General features: G+C 36.0%; 1 protein-coding gene across 2 annotated transcripts in view; it reads left to right on the forward strand.

Annotated features, from left to right (window-relative positions):
• Positions 1-14,286, forward strand: part of CHIC1 (cysteine rich hydrophobic domain 1) — a 138,974-nt gene extending 124,688 nt beyond the window's left edge. The window contains exons 4-6 of one of the 2 annotated variants that reach the window (XM_004064403.5): positions 6,512-6,568; positions 6,840-6,899; positions 8,141-14,286. In XM_004064403.5, coding sequence (XP_004064451.2) covers positions 6,512-6,568; positions 6,840-6,899; positions 8,141-8,191 — 168 coding nt within the window. In that variant the 3' untranslated portion in view covers positions 8,192-14,286. The remainder of the gene's footprint in view (positions 1-6,511; positions 6,569-6,839; positions 6,900-8,140) is intronic. The other variant, XM_055376754.2, reaches the window with a different exon arrangement.
• The last annotated feature ends 3,560 nt before the right edge of the window (positions 14,287-17,846 follow it).

The raw sequence follows: 17,846 nt of genomic DNA on the forward strand, positions 1-17,846 counted from the left end.
GTGTTTTAGACATGAAGTCCTTGCCCATGCCTATGTCCTGAATGGTATTCCCTAGGTTTTCTTCTAGGGTTTCTATGGTTTTAGGTCTAACATGTAAGTCTTTAATCCATCTTGAATTAATTTTTGTATAAGGTGTAAGGAAGGCATCCAGTTTCAGCTTTCTACATATGGCTAGCCAGTTTTCCCAGCACCATTTATTAAATAGGAAATCCTTTCCCCATTGTTTGTTTTTCTCAGATAGTTGTAGGTATGTGGCATTATTTCTGAGGGCTCTGTTCTGTTCCATTGATCTATATCTCTGTTTTGGTACCAGTACCATGCTGTTTTGGTTACTGTAGCCTTGTAGTATAGTTTGAAGTCAGGTAGCATGATGCCTCCAGCTTTGTTCTTTTGGCTTAGGATTGACTTGGTGATGCGGGCTCTTTTTCGGTTCCATATGAACTTTAAAGTAGTTTTTTTCCAATTCTGTGAAGAAAGTCCTTGGTAACTCGATGGGGATGGCATTGAATCTATAAATTACCTTGGGCAGTATGGCCATTTTCACGATACTGATTCTTCCTACCCATGAGCATGGAATGTTCTTCCATTTGTTTGTATCCTCTTTTATTTCCTTGAGCAGTGGTTTGTAGTTCTCCTTGAAGAGGTCCTTCACTTCCCTTGTAAGTTGGATTCCTTAGGTATTTTATTCTCTTTGAAGCAATTGTGAATGGGAGTTTACTCATGATTTGGCTCTCTGTTTGTCTGTTATTGGTGTATAAGAATGCGTGTAATTTTTGTACATTGATTTTGTATCCTGAGACTTTGCTGAAGTTGCTTATCAGCTTGAGGAGATTTTGGGCTGAGACGATGTGGTTTTCTAGATATACAATCATGTCATCTGCAAACAGGGACAATTTGACTTCCTCATTTCCTAATTGAATACCCTTTATTTCCTTCTCCTGCCTAATTGCCCTGGCCAGAACTTCCAACACTATGTTGAATAGCAGTAGTGAGAGAGGGCATCCTTGTCTTCTGCCTGTTTTCAAAGGGAATGCTTCCAGTTTTTGCCCATTCAGTATGATTTTGGTTGTGGGTTTGTCATAGATAGCTCTTACTATTTTGAGATATGTCCCATCAATACCTAATTTATTGAGAGTTTTTAGCATGAAGGGTTGTTGAATTTTGTCAAAGGCCTTTTCTGCATCTATTGAGATAATCATGTAGTTTTTGTCTTTGGTTCTGTTTATATGCTGGATTACATTTATTGATTTGCGTATGTTGAACCAGCCTTGCATCCCAGGGAAGAAGCCGACTTGATCATGGTGGATAAGCTTTTTGATGTGCTGCTGGATTCGGTTTGCCAGTATTTTACTGAGGATTTTTGCATCGATGTTCTAAAATTCTCTTTTTTGGTTGTGTCTCTGCCAGGCTTTGGTATCAGGATGATGCTGGCCTCATAAAATGAGTTAGGGAGGATTCCCTCTTTTTCTATTGATTGGAATAGTTTCAGAAGGAATGGTACCAGCTCCTCTTTCTACCTCTGGTAGAATTCAGCTGTGAATCCATCTGGTCCTGGACTTTTTTTGGTTAGTAAGCTATTGATTATTGCCTCAATGTCAGATCCTGTTATTGGTCTATTCAGAGATTCAGCTTCTTCCTGGTTTAGTCTTGGGAGGGTGTATGTGTCCAGGAATTTATCCCTTTCTTCTAGATTTTCTAGTTTATTGGCGTAGAGCTGTTTATAGTATTCTCTGATGGTAGTTTGTGTTTCTGTGGGATCGGTGGTGATATCCCCTTTATCATTTTTTATTGCATCTATTTGATTCTTCTCTCTTTTCTTTTTTATTAGTCTTTCTAGTGGTCTATCAATTTTGTTGATCTTTTCAGAAAACCAGCTCCTGGATTCATTGATTTTTTTGAAGGGTTTTTTGTGTCTCTATTTCCTTCAGTTCTGCTCTGATCTTAGTTATTTCTTGCCTTCTGCTAGCTTTTGAATGTGTTTGCTCTTGCTTTTCTAGTTCTTTTAATTGTGATGTTAGGATGTCAATTTTGGATCTTTCCTGCTTTCTCTTGTGGGCATTTAGTGCTATAAATTTCCCTCTACACACTGCTTTGAATGTGTCCCAGAGATTCTGGTATGTTGTGTCTTTGTTCTCATTGGTTTCAAAGAACATCTTTATTTCTGCCTTCATTTCATTATTTACCCAGTAGTCATTCAGGAGCAGGTTGTTCAGTTTCCATGCAGTTGAGCAGTTTTGAGTGAGTTTCTTAATCCTGAGTTCTAGTTTGATTGCACTGTGGTCTGAGAGACAGTTTGTTATAATTTCTGTTCTTTTACATTTGCTAAGGAGTGCTTTACTTCCAACTGTGTAGTCAGTTTTGGAGTAGGTGCGGTGTGGTGCTGAAAAGAATGTATATTCTGTTGATTTGGGGTGGAGAGTTCTATAGATGTCTATTAGGTCCACTTGGTGCAGAGCTGAGTTCAATTCCTGGATATCGTTGTTAACTTTCTGTCTCGTTGATCTGTCTAATGTTGACATTGGGGTGTTAAAGTCTCCCATTATTATTGTGTGGGAGTCTAAGTCTCTTTGTAGGTCACTCAGGACTTGCTTTATGAGTCTGGGTGCTCCTGTATTGGGTGCATATATATTTAGGATAGTTAGCTCTTCTTGTTGAATTGATGCCTTTCCCGTTATGTAATGGCCTTCTTTGTCTCTTTTGATCTTTGTTGGTTTAAAGTCTGTTTTATCAGAGACTAGGATTGCAAACCCTGCCTTTTTTTGTTTTCCATTTGCTTGGTAGATCTTCCTCCATCCCTTTATTTTGAGCCTATGTGTGTCTCTGTATGTGAGATGGGTTTCCTGAATACAGCACACTGATGGGTCTTGACTCTTTATCCAATTTGCCAGTCTGTGTCTTTTAATTGGAGCATTTAGCCCGTTTACATTTAAGGTTAATATTGTTATGTGTGAATTTGATCCTGTCATTGTGATGTTAGCTGGTTATTTTGCTCGGTAGTTGATGCAGTTTCTTCCTAGCCTCAATGGTCTTTACAATTTGGCATGGTTTTGCAGCGGCTGGTACCAGTTGTTCCTTTCCATGTTTAGTGCTTCCTTCAGGAGCTCTTTTAGGGCAGGCCTGGTGGTGACAAAATCTCTCAGCATTTTCTTGTCTGTAAAGGATTTTATTTCTCCTTCACTTATGAAGCTTAGTTTGGCTAGATATGAAATTCTGGGATGAAAATTCTTTTCTTTAAGAATGCTGAATATTGGCCCCCACTCTCTTCTGGCTTGTAGAGTTTCTGCTGAGAGATCAGCTGTTAGTCTGATGGGCTTCCCTTTGTGGGTAACCCGACCTTTCTCTCTGGCTGCCCTTAACGTTTTTTCCTTCATTTCAAGTTTGGTGAATCTGACAATTATGTGTCTTGGAGTTGCTCTTCTCGAGGAGTATCTTTGTGGCATTCTCTGTATTTCCTGAATTTGAATGTTGGCCTACCTTGCTAGATTGGGGAAGTTCTGCTGGAGAATATCCTGCAGAGTGTTTTCCAACTTGGATCCATTCTCCCTGTCACTTTCAGGTACACCAGTCAGACGTAGATTTGGTCTTTTCTCATAGTCCCATATTTCTTGGAGGCTTTGTTCGTTTCTTTTTATTCTTTTTTCTCTAAACTTCTCTTCTCACTTCATTTCATTCATTTTGTCTTCCATCACTTATACCCTTTCTTCCAGTTGATCGCATCGGCTAGTGAGGCTTCTGCATTCGTCACGTAGCTCTCGTGCCTTGGTTTTCAGCTCCATCAGGTCCTTTAAGGACTTCTCTGCATTGGTTATTCTAGTTATCCATTTGTCTTATTTTTTTTCAAAGCTTTTATCTTCTTTGCCATTGGTTCGAATTTCCTCCTGTAACTGAGAGTAGTTTGATCATCTGAAGCCTTCTTCTCTCAACTTGTCAAAGTCATTCTCTGTTCAGCTTTGTGCCATTCCTGGTGAGGAGCTGTGTTCCTTTGGAGGAGGAGAGGTGCTCTGATTTTTACAGTTTCCAGTTCTTCTGCTCTGTTTTTTTCCCGTCTTTGTGGTTTTATCTACCTTTGGTCTTTGATGATGGTCACGTACAGATGGGTTTTTGGTGTGGATGTCCTTTCTGTTTGTTAGTTTTCCTTCTAACAGATAGGACCCTGAGCTTGCAGGTCTGTTGGAGTTTGCTAGAGGTCCACTCCAGACCCTGTTTGCCTGGGTATCAGCAGGAGTGGCTGCAGAACAACGGTTGTTGGTGAACTGCAAGTGCTGCTGCCTGATCGTTCCTCTGGAAGTTTTGTCTCAGAGGAGTACCCGGCCCTGTGAGGTGTCAGTTCGCCCCTACTGGGGGGTGCCTCCCAGTTAGGCTACTTGGGGGTCAGGGACCCACTTGAGGAGGCAGTCTGCCCATTCTCAGATCTTAAGCTGCGTGCTGGGAGAACCACTACTCTCTTCAAAGGTGTCAGAGAGGGACATTTAAGTCTGCAGAGGTTACTGCTGTCTTTTTGTTTGTCTGTGCCCTGCCCCCAGAGGTGGAGCCCACAGAGGCAGGCAGGCCTCCTTGAGCTGTAGTGGACTCCACCCAGTTCAAGCTTCCTGGCTGCTTTATCTAATCAAACAACTAACTCAGCAATGGCAGGCACCCCTCCCCCAGCCTCACTGCCGCCTTGCAGTTTGATCTCAGACTGCTGTGTTAGCAGTGAGTGAGACCCTGTGGGCGTAGGACCCTCCTAGCCAGGTGCAGGATATAATCTCCAGGTGTGCTGATTTTTTAAGCCCGTTGGAAAAGCACAGTATTTGGTTGGGAGTGACCCGATTTTCCAGGTGCCATCTGTCACCCCTTTCTTTGACTAGGAAAGGGAATTCCCTGACCCCTTGCGCTTCCCGGGTGAGGTGATGCCTCGCCCTGCTTCGGCTCGCGCATGGTGCGCTGCACCCACTGTCCTGCACCTACTTTCTGGCCCTCCCCAGTGAGATGAACCCGGTACCTCAGTTGGAAATGCAGAAATCACCCGTCTTCTGCGTCGCTCACACTGGGAGCTGTAGACCAGAGCTGTTTCTATTCGGCCATCTTGGCTCCTCCTTCTCAATTTTCTTAAGATCATTTTTAATGCCTTTTTCAGGAATTTCATAAATTTAATTTTCTTTGGAGTCTGTTGCTGGAAAATTACTGTGTCCTTTTGGAGGTTGGTGTTTTTTTTTTTTTTGTCCTTACATTGATATCCACATCTGCTATAATTGCCACTTCATTCATTTGTATGGAGTAGCTCCCATAGAGAACGAGTTTTTCCTGTAGATGTATCTATAATGTTGGTTGGGTAGGGTGCTTTGGCTTTGGTTCTGCATGGGCAGCACAGCGTAATCTCCTTAGATTACTTCAGCTGTAATCAGTTTCAGCAGTGTCTTTGAGTTCCTTAGTGGCTCAGGCTGCAGTTGATTGTGGAGGCTGTGGTAAGGCTTTGTTTGGGACAGCAATGCCAGGTAGACTGGTCCTCAATCCCCTAGATAGTGCATGTGGGCACTGGCATTGGCTTGCCCTGAGTATGTCAGTCTTTGGACCATGGGTGGGCCATGCAGGTGTAAAAAGTGGTGGCAGCAGGCCCTGGGTGGGCCAGTCCTCAGGCCCTCCCTCAGGGCATGCAGGTCCCAGTGGGCCAAGAAGTTTGCTCTTCAGGCTCCCAGGCCAGATAGTCCCTGGGGTCCTGGGGGGAGGACGTAGGTGCTGGCAGTGTCTGCAGTGGGCCAGTGGGTGGGTCCATTAGTTCTCAGGTAGGGCACACTGGTGTTGGCAATGTCCATGATGGGCTAGGTAGGTTTCATCTTTTATTTTAATGTTTTGAAAAGCTTTTTTAACATTATGTACTCCTTACAAAATATACAGATTCTAAATGAAGAAACTCAGTCTCTGTCCCCCTCTTTGCTATATTACTGCTTCTCTGATTTATATTTTTCTAAGTATAAGTTTTTCCACTGGCTGTTTTTAACATGTTGTTTTCAGTGGAAATTCTGATATATGTTGGCTTTCTTTATTCAGCCTATAGACCTTGACTGAATGCTATATGACAGGTATTGTGCCAGGAGCTGTGGTAGGAAAACTTTCCATGAGAAATTAGATTAGCTTGGCATTAGATGATTATTTAAAGTAATCCTATGACAGTTATGTGAAAATGTAGATTAAATTCATAAATGGACTACTAAAATCTCAACTTAGTATATAGTTTAGGTTTTCACAGCAGTCCAGTGGATGGCCTCACAACACAAAGAAATTCATACATATTTCATTTTAGAAAGCATATATAAAAATCTGATTGATTGATAGGTAGATAATCTTATAATAGTCATCCAAATCTTACTCCTTTTTAGCATTTTCTGCCACTGATATTGCTTATTTCTCATTTCTAATAGAAAAACAAGGAGAAAGTAATGGGATGTTACAAGTAGGCAGAAAAATATAGATGCACATTGTTTACAAAGCTCTTCAGGTCATCTTGTAACAAAGTCTTGATCATTTTTCTTAGACCAGAAGATCAATTCAGAAGTTAATAGAATGGGAAAATAACAGATTATATCACAAGGTAAGAAATTTTAAGCACATAAGTGCCCCATTCATATATTTGCAGCATTAAATTGAAAAATAAATACAAAATGGGAATTTTTAGGCCACAAAGGAATGGATTAGAGAATTAATACTTAATTTTTAATATATATTCTTTACAAGGTATTTTTAAGTGCTCTGTTTTGTATCCTGTACTTTTCCTGGATTGTTTTCAGTGATTTATTCAAATGTATAGGTTGTAATTAGTTTAAGTTAATATAAAAATTCTTAACAAGACTATACTTTCTTAGCTTGCTTTGCACTGGAAGTTGACTAAGAGGAAATGTGAAACTAGCAATATGATGGAGTATGTAAGTATGAGGTTGTTTTTAATTATTTTTTTATTCATTTTAAATGTACCATTTTCCTGTGTTTATCATTTGTCAACTATTCCTTCTTTTTTCTCCTCAGCCAGAACTTTTGTCCATTGAAATATAGAGGTTTTCTTCTATCTTCTTTAGATTTGTAGCCAACCTAAAATATCTTGAAAGCTAACAATCATTTGGATCTTAGAAAAGTTTCAGTTAGTATGCTAAAATGAAAACATTGTACAACCTTAATCATTTAACATAGGCACAAACCATGGCATGTGGTGGTGGGGAAAGCTGCTGTTGAACAAATATTTCTAAATGTAATCTTGTCAAAACTTGCATAAAATAGGAGTTGATATCTGCATTCTGGATTCCTATTACTGGCTTTTTTTTTTTTTGGCTGACATTTAACTTTTAGTGAAGAAACTGTGGGTTCTAATTTTTGTTTTAACTGAAAGCTATACAATCTTAGTCATAAGACATAAATTCACATATAGCCAATGTGATCAATTTAGCATAATTAACATTGAAAAGAATATTATATTTATCCAAACTTCCAATATGTAGTACATATTTAATAATAAACATTCCATGTGTGTTTCATAAGTAAGGATTATTATGGTATCTCTCTACACTTTTAATAATTTTGGGGAAAATATGCATATGACCACAAGTCTAAAATTCATTATAGATAAAACATTCAAAAATATCCGAGTTTTTTTAAATTATGTTTTCAAACCTTTTGTAATTAATATGTTTTACTCAATCCATTTGGGCACATTAATTTTTCACAACTTGTGAACGATAGTAATCTCCAACTAATATCAGTTTCTTTAATTCAAAAATATATAAATCTAATATAAAGGCATTTTTTAATCTGTATAGCATTTTTTTAATCTCTACTTTGCTAACAAAAAGATAGGGGTATGGGGGAAAAACATAATATAATTTAATGGAGTTTGCTCCTGTTAACCTAGACAAATAGTTATTGTAAATCAGATAGTAAAATCTGTTAGCTACAATAAGTAGTTTCGTTTGCCAGCTTAATATTTAAATTGCCAATCTAATAACAACTTGTGGTTTAAGTTCTTTACATAATTTTTTCATGTATTTCACTTACTTTATATGGTTCAGGATTGAAATATTGTCCTTTGAAAAATGATTATAGACTTTCTGGTTTATTTATAAGTTATATTAAATGAAAAATATTTTGTAAATATATTCTTGTTTTTATTTTGCAGGTAATACTAATAGAATTCTTACCAAAATATCCCATATTCCGACCTGACTGAGGAGTTTTATCCAGTCACTTCTGTGTTACCTGTCATTTCCTACCCTTAGTGCCTTGTAGATTTGGAATGAAGATGGTCTCCTTTGCTGTGTTCAACTTATTCTTTATAATGGTAGAATATTCTTCTCGCTCTTTTGTGTTGGTTTATGAAGAAAATTTGCACATCTTTTTTGTCTTTCAATGAGGCTTGTGTTTTGCACTCTCAATTTTAAATACACATGCGTGTGTGCATATACATATATAGATAGTTGCCATTAAAGATAAATCATCAGTGTTGGTGTTTAAAAAACAAAAACTTGTTCTGAGCATGCTGCCTTATAATTTTCATACTCATTGTTTCTAAACTCGCATCATTTTTCTAGGCTACTTGATGCTCTGTAATCCCTTACTGGACAAACTTAAATAAGCTTTTGGTAGCTTTTAGAAATGGTTTTACTCTGCTTTTAAAGGACATGCTTTTAAAGGACATGCAATTAATGGCACTGGTTTTGTCCTGCACTTTGCTTTATCACTTATGTTAGTGGATAAAATATTTAAACTCCTAAAGACTTGTAAATATTGCCTCTTTGCATAATGTAAAATGTGGTATGCCATGGTTTACATAATGTAATATTACTCTTATTGTCTTGCCAACAATTTTACATAGATTTTAATATGAATAAAGTTTGCAAGCATCCCTTTGAATGTAGAAACTGCTAACATGCTGTTTTGTGGCAAGGCCATAATGAGTATGTTAAGAATTTCAGGTGTAGGGCAAGGTTGCCCTTTGTAACAAGTGGATTAAAATTGAAATTATTATCTCAGATATTCTGTATTGCACCTGAAACCATGACCTTTATTTTTCCATTTTGTTTAATAATTTCCATTTTGTTCTCTACTCCTTCCCACAAAAAAATTATTTGACATCTGACACATTTCACAGTCTCACTATCCTGCATTTATTAGCCTTTTCTTCCTTTGAAAATACACACAATTATGACCTTTAAGGAGTATTTTGAGATTTCAGACATCTTCAGAAGGTATCTAGACCCTCTTGAAAGCCACTAACACCTTTCTGCAGTTCTGATATTCTAGTTTGAGAAAGAGAGAGAACTAATTGAGAAGCTGTAGCTAAAGAGTATATAGCAGCTGATTCATAATTGAAAAAAAATTCTCAATTCTGTTTTTGATGATCCTTTATAAAACATTAATGAGGAAAGACAAGTGTTTAGACAAAAGTATTTTAGTTTATAAATTCAGCACATATGTAACATTTATTTGGTCCATATTTCTCTATTTTTCTTCACAATTAAAATGATTGCTAGCACCACACAACTAGAATTTGAAAATTCAGTATAATGAAAGCTTTATATCACATTAATTCAACTGCAAATGTATGCCTGTTTGTAGGCATTATTTGTAATTCATAGTGCTAAAAATAAAAGTGTCTAGGGCTCAGTAATATTTTGTCATCTTACTCTTACTGCTTTTAGTAAACCTTTTAGGCAAGATTCATCTCAGTGAAGTGAACAATCATTTCTTCATAGAAGTTCAAGCCTTTTTAAGCCACTCTTTAAATGTGTGCCTAATTTGAAATCCACAGTCCTTGACCAGTTTAAAAAAGAGAGGAAAAAGAAGACACTATTTTATATGTGATTATAATTGTTTGCACAAACACTTTTCCACCTTCCTCTGTGCCCCATTACCTCTATGCCACTCAGTCACCCCAAATCTCTAACCTTTAGTAATGTGTATGCCTGCAAATATTATGTGTTTGCCTGCTGCAAAATTGAAGGTGTATTTTTATAGACAAGGTAGAAGCCTCTGAAAATGTATACCAAATGTCTTGTTTTATAGCTAAGGTCAGGGAAAAATTGTATCTGAGGTTTATGTTCCAGCTAATGTTATCAAATTTATGCTTCAAACTGTGATATTTTAATACGAAAATCGATTTTCAGCATAATACAAAATATCTCATTTTCACTGATAGAATAATTGCTTTTAAGTGTTGATCCTTAGAAATCTTATTTTTTTCTATAACCTTAGAATTTGATCATATGATGGTCATAGGAACTTTTTCTGCCATGTATAAATCACACTTGGTTTTGCTCAAAGAACAGCATGAAGTGGTGAATTGTTTCCATGAAACAATTATTGAGAATGGGAATACAGTGTATCTGGAAATGACACAGTATAATACAAGTTACAGTAGCATTTGTCACAAAAACCATTTGTCAGCATGTGTAAACTTAATTTTAAAGCCTATTCTAATCACTCGAGTTTATTATTTTATTGTTCGCTATGCTGGTTGACTCATCTTAGTTTCTTCAACTACCCAAAAAAATACCAATTTTTTTCCTCTCTTGTATGACTACTTTTTCAAACTGTTTTCCTTTGCAGGGGGCTGATTAGCAATTGAGTATTTTGTAATGTTTGGGTGGGGTTGCTTTGTTTTCAGTGAAATTGGTTGCAATGAATGCTAAAATGACACAGCTCACTGGTGATTAATTCCTCCCCCATGGAGCCTTTTTTCTGTTATGCTTAGGATAGAACATGCTTGTAATTTTCCATTAGGTTAGTAACATACTTTTATGAAAGTTGTTTTTAGACTGAAGAAAGTAATTTTGAATTTCTTTGTTACATAATATTCCTTTATGAAACTTGTGATAGTTTCCAGAGCAAAACATGTATTTGCCAAAGTGTATAAATCTCACAAGGCTTTAAGGTTACAGCTAAAATTGTTTTTTAAAATTAATGTTCCAATGTTTCTCATTTGGCCCAAGATTCTGGCTTCATAAATTTGTCCAACTGGCTATTTTTAAGCTTGTCCTAAAAGCCAATAACATGTTTATTCCTAATAACTAATATGGGCAAGTGTTATTTACAGATTTATTAACTCCATCCCAGACATATCTCCACTCTTTGTTCCCTCCTAATGCTAATTTAGGAAAGAGACCACTGTAGTAAAACTTTAGAAGAAGATGGAGAAGTGCCTTGTCTTTTTAGAACAAAGATAACACATTACGTGTAAGGAAGCATAATAAATGAATTGGTAGATGATTAGATTAGAAATCATCCTTTTCAACTAGGTCTAAGAATACTTTACTAGTGTATTATCTTTTATTTATTATGTAAAGCTTCTTTCCTTCCTTTTCCCCAATCATGATATATTAGTGACAAAATATTACAGAACCGGACTATCAGTCACTTAAAAAAACAGTATAATTCTAATGCTAGTAAACATGTAATTTAATTTAGTTCTGGAAGGACAGTTGTCTTTGATTAAAGCCCCACCAAAACCCATTTAAGTATTTAATGTACATACTATTCATATTATTATGGCCTGTAAACACTAATATCTGAGCAATCAAACTGTTTTATCTACCATTTTTGATGAAATTTGAATAAAGTTTAAAAAGTGTAAGCCTTTGAACAAATGTATGAAAGCTTTAAAAGATCATTAGCATTTTTATTTTGTTTACAAATAAGCTGCCATTTAAAAAAATAAAACCTCACTACTTGAACATAAAGCTCCCAAACAATATTGTATTAAAATGTACTATATTGACCTAGGAGGATATAGAAATTATATTCACCTAATTAACTGGAGCAGTTTCACATAGTGGAAATACTTTTTGCTAATTTGATTATAAGTGCTCAAATTTATTGAAATTAGATTCTCTTATGCCTATAAAAGTATACTTTAAAAATATTTTGCAACGACTGTCAAATTATTTGGGTTCCTTTAAATAGCAAACAATTGGGAAATTTTCCACAAAAATGAATTGGTTTTATTAATACCTGTTCATGTAGTATGTGGACTAAAACAATTGATATATATCTGTATATAAAAATGAATGATCTTATCTTGCCCCAAATTTTTCTTACCTGATTCTGAGCCAGCCTTTTTGTTTTGATGGCACCCTGTGAGTATGTTCCATTTTCTGTGAACTTTGTCAAATTCATACTATATGAGGAAATGATCTAATATTGTGGGCCCCAGGCAGGTCATCTTAATTGCATGTCTGTCTCTTCTGTAAAATGATGAGGTGGAACCTAGAGCTGGACAAAAAATTAGAGATCACTTAACATTCTGTGATTCAAGGAATTCTTAGGACATTTTTACTCTATAGAATCTCAGAATGATTATTCTCAAATCTACTGTCCTTGGTGGAAACTCTCACAGTGCCTTGCATGCAGTAAAAGTTTGATTTGCCGACTGGCTGACGTGTTAATTATCACACAGACTCCAAGAACCTGATGCTTGCTAGACCTTAGTTCCTTGGTGATACTAAGAGTAAATGTAGTTTTCCTAGGAACTGAGCACTGAGGTCTGTGTGCTTTGCCTGTGTAGAATCTGTCTATGCAGTTGGTATTCAGGCAAGAATTATAGCTGTAACAACAGTGGAAATATTGGAGGACCCACTTTGGCATTTATGTAAAGATTTCATATCCTATCCAACATTTACTTTAGTGTCTAATCAAATTCCATACCCTCAAAAAGATCTGTTGGAACAAATTGATAAAATTAGGTGGAAAGGAAAGTGGTATGGGACTCAAATGCAAGTCACTTCTGGTTTAATTATTGGCTCTGCTGCTTAATTCCTCTGTACCTCACGTCCTCATTGTTGAAGTGGGGACAATAATCTGGACCTACCTCACAGGGGAATTGAGGATATTTTCATATATTAGTGTGCTTTGAAGTTGACTGAAAGATATACTGGATATCATAATTATATAATTTCTAAATAGATTTCTTTAAATCCATGCTATGTTTTCTTTTTCAGTCAGGTCCTACAGAATGACTATTGCACTTGGTCTATTGTTTTAATAGTAAATTTTGTTATTAATCTCCTATGTGTTAAACGTGGGTAATTGTATTATGTTAGTACATACTTAGGGAGGAAAAGCAGGTGGATGTAAATCAGTGATTCCCAACTTCAGCAGATGATAGCAGTGGAGGGTATCCTTGAGCTTTTTGTAATATTTCAAAAAGTATATTAGAAATTATACATTTACCCATAATATTCCTGCTTCACAAGTCAATTAAGACATTGAATTTCCATTCATTTTGCCTATATTCTCTCAAAAGCTGTGAATGGCAGTATGTTTTTGATTAATAATAAAATAAGAAATCCTATTATGTGCAACTTATTAAATACTTGGAAACATGGGAAAAGAATAATGAAGGGATTCTTATGGTGAAAATGTTGGGAACCACTTTTATAAAGGAACTAAGATTATTTGACCCCCTCCACAGGTTGCTTACCTAGTCTCTAAATAATGAAATGTGTGTGTTTGTGTGTTTTGGCTATATTAGACTATATAACTTCAGGTTAGAATTTGCCTTCAGTTTTTTTTCTGTTTTAGAATATCACTGGCCTAATTTATTTAGGTGTGTACATGTTGCCCATACATACACACACATATAGGATTACAAATGTGGAAAATGTTATAATGTCATATTCTAGCATTGGACTAAATATCAATTTCTGACTCTTAAAGTAGTTCTGTGTATAAATTCAACATGATGAATCAAGGCAATAATTTCTCAAATGTTCTTTTATTTCTTTGTTTTTATCTTGACTTTTTATTTTCCATTTTTTCTAGTATGCAAATAGTGTAAAATTGTTTTAATGCCTGGACTTTGAAACAAGTAACAAGTGTTTGAAAGTATATAATCTAAGAGCGAATTTGCCCTCCTTGGACTAACCACATACAAATATGAATCTGGCTGCAAGAACAGGATATCCAGGTAACTAGAGAGTGGGCATTGATAAAAATATCTGGTGGAGAAGCCTAGGATTTCAACTTTTTGTCAGAGGATTCCTGTTGGGACAGCTTTACCAGAAAAGAATAATAGCGGATATGTTCATCCAAACTAAGAACTTTCATGCATCTTGCATTGTTACATAGCCTGTGGAATGAATTCATTTTTTCTCCCTTGAGTCCAGGAATGACTTCCCTGGAAAAACTCAATCTATATACAGCTGTGCCAAAATGAAGGATACCTGCCTCTCCGAAACTTTCACTGCTGCTTCTGTCATTGTTCACTTGTCAGATAAAATTTTATTATCTCAGGATGCAAATTTAAAATAAAGTGTAAATCTATGTTAATGAATTGAATTCTGTGTTTTTTTTGATGCATCTTCCTTTCTTCCCTTCCCTATATGTCCATCATTATAAGGCAATTAATTTAGGCTTCCTTTTAAAAATTGCATTTTATATCTGGCCTTTTTCCACATATACTAGTGTTAATGTTCAATCCTGTAAGTATTTTATGCTATAAACACATGCCTCAGAGAAGTGTGAATTCAGTTCCAGACAACCAAAATAAGTCACACAAATTTTGGGGTTTCCCAGTGCATATAAAATTTGTGTTTACACTATAATGTAGTCTATTAAGTATGCAATAACATTATTTCTTAAAAAATGTACATACCTTAATTTAAAATATTGTATTGCTAAAAAAATACTAGTGATCATCTGAGCCTTCCATGAGTCATAATATTTTTGTTTGTGGGGGGTCTTGCTTCAGTGTTGATGGCTGCTGACTGATGGGGCAGGTCATTGCTGAAGGTTAGGGTGGCTTTTGCAATCTCCTAAACTAAGACAGTGAAGTTTGCCATATTGCTTGATTCTTCCTTTCACAAGAGATTTCTCTGCAGCATGCAATACTGATTGATAGCATTTTACCCACAGAACTTTCAAAATTGGAGTCAGTCCCCTCAGACCTAGCTACTACTTATCAACTAAGTTTATGTAATATTCTAAATCATTTGTTGTCATTTCAACAGTATTCACAGCATTTTCACCAGGAGTAGATTCCATCTCAAGAAACCACTTTTTTGCTAATCTGTAAGATGAGCATCCATTCAAGCCTTATCATGAAATTGCAGCAATTCAGTCACATCTTCAGGCTCTACTTCTAATCCTCTTGCTGTTTTTACCACACCTGCATTTACTTCCTCCACTGAAGTGTTGAATCACTCAAAGTCATCCTTGAGGGGTTGGAATCAATGTCTTCCAAACTCCTGTTAACATTGATATTTTGACCTTCCATGAATCACAGATGTTTTTAATGGCACCTAGAACAGTAAATCCTTTCCAGTAGATTTCCAATTTACATTGCCCAGAGATCGATCAGAGGAATCACTATCTATGGCAGCTATAGCCTTACAAAATGTATTTCTTAAAAAGACTTGAAAGTTGAGTTACTTATTGATCCATGGATTGCCAAATCAATATTGTATTAGCAGTCATGAAAACAACATTAATTTTCTTGTACATCTCCATCGGAGCTTGGGTGACTAAGTGCATTGTCAATGAGCAGTAATATTTTAAAAGGAATCTTTTTTATTCTGAACAGTAGGTCTCAATAGTGGGCTTAAAATAGTAAGCCATGCTGTAAACAGACATGCTGTCATCCGGGCTTTGTTATTCTATTTGTAGGACACAGGCCGAGAAGATTTAGCATAATTCTTAAAGGTCCTGGGATTTTTGGAATGATAAACGAGCATTGGCTTAGCCCCTAACAAGAGAGTCAGCATGTCCTTTGAAGCTTTGAAGCCAGGCATTGACTTCCCCTCTCTAGCTATGAAAGTCTTAGATGGTGTCGTCTTTCAATATAAGGCTGTTCTGCCTACATTGAAAATATGTTATTTAGTGTAGCCAACTTCATCTATGATCTTAGCTAACTCTTCTGGATAACTTGTTACTTCACCTTGCACTTTTATAGAGAAAACTTCTTTCCTTCAACTTTATGAACCAATCTCTGCTAGCTTCAAACTTTTCTTCTGCTCCTTTCTCACCTCTGTCTGCCTTCATAGAATTGAAGAGAATTAGGGCCTAGCTCTGGATTAAGCTTTGGCTTGAGGGTGTGTTGTGGCTAGTTGGATCTTTGATCTTCTATCCAGACAAATAAACTTTCTCCATATCTGCAATAAGGCTGTATTGCTTTCTTATCATTCATGTGTTCACTGGAATAGCACTTTATATTTCCTTTAAGGCATTTTTCTTTGCATTTACAATTTGCTAACTCGTGAAAGAGGCCTAGCTTTCACCTTCTCTCAGCTTTTGACATGCCTTCCTTGCTAAACTTAATCATTTCAAGCTTTTGATTTAAAGTGAAAAACATGCAACTCTTTTTTTCACTTGAACACTGGGAGGCTATTGTAGGCCTAATTAGCCGGCCTAATTTCAATACTATTTTGTCTCAGGGAACAGGGAGGCCTGAGGAGGAAGAGAGCTGGGGAAACAGCACATCAGTGGGGCAGTCAAAACACAACATTTATTAAGTTTGCAATCTTACATGAGTGCAGTCCATGGTCCCCCAAAACAATTACGATAGTAATATCAAAGATCATTGATCATAAATCACCATAACAGATTTTAATAATGAAAAAGTTAGAAATATTTTAAGAATTAACAAAATGTGACAGAGACATGATGTGAGCACATGCTGTTCGAAAAAAATGGTGCCAATAGACTTACTCAATGCAGAGTTTCCACAAATCTTCAATTTGTAAAATCCACAATATCTGCAGAGCACAACAAAATGAAGCACAGTAACATGAGCTTTGCTTGTATATTGGGTTTGGAAACCTGTGTTGTTCCCAGCATTTGGCATTTGCCTAAGTAGGAAGTTATTTCTAAATGACTTTGCATTTACCCTGCATAGCTACCTATAAACTGTAAAATTTAAGTATAAGTATAGTTCCACCTTATTGAGCATAAATTTTTAGTGCAGGGATGTGGAAATGTGAAGCTACTTGGCAAACGTTTTGACACTTCTTCAGATTGTGTAAGAAGTTCAAGTGTTAATATCTTCTACTTCAGTTACTACTCAAGCTGATTTTATGCAATAATAGATTTTTTAAGGTTATGCCTAATTTTTGCAAATTCAACATATACAAGACAAACATTAATATTTCCCAATATATTTGGTAATTTTACCAAATATTTCAAAAAGATTATAAATTTCAAAATGTTAAAGCAGAGATGATAACACACTTAAACTTATATAAAAGTTTCATAATGCTTTATTTAAAATTTTTTTCAAAGCTTTATTATATGGATGGGGCAAAAAAGCATTCTTTTATTGATGACTTCTTAGATGTGAAGTAGAATATGCTATGTGGGAAATACTTTTACATTCAACTTTACACTGAGGGCAGAAGCCACATGACATTACATCTATTATTAAATACTTAGTGCTTCATAAGATACTTCACTTACATAAATGTAGGAAATTCTCTGGGGGATAGTAGAATGCTCCAGTTATAATTACTAGGAATTTGAGTTAAAATCCTTGGTCACCTAGGTTACCTCTAGCGAAAACTTAGTACACTCAGTGAGCCTAATTTTGTCTGTCATACCCAAGGTAGGAGGTTGAGCTAGATCAAGGTTGTAAACTGAGCTGTATCCAGTCCTCAGACATGTCTTTTTGACATGCAGAATTTCTTTTACACATTGTAACAAACTTAAAAGTCTTCATATAGAAATCCAGATTTCTGGCTTTTCTTTGAATTTCACATATGGACAATCAGCTAGAGCTGAGTAACAGCCTGTCCCTTTTAGATGGAAGATTTATTTTCTGTTTTGCCATGGTCACCACTATTCCCTCTAGTCTTTCTGAAATCCAAGTTTTCTTATGATTCAGTTAAAAGGAAAGCAAA

Source organism: Gorilla gorilla, chromosome X (genome assembly GCF_029281585.2).
Source record: "Gorilla gorilla gorilla isolate KB3781 chromosome X, NHGRI_mGorGor1-v2.1_pri, whole genome shotgun sequence".
Classification (NCBI taxonomy): Eukaryota; Metazoa; Chordata; class Mammalia; order Primates; family Hominidae; genus Gorilla; species Gorilla gorilla.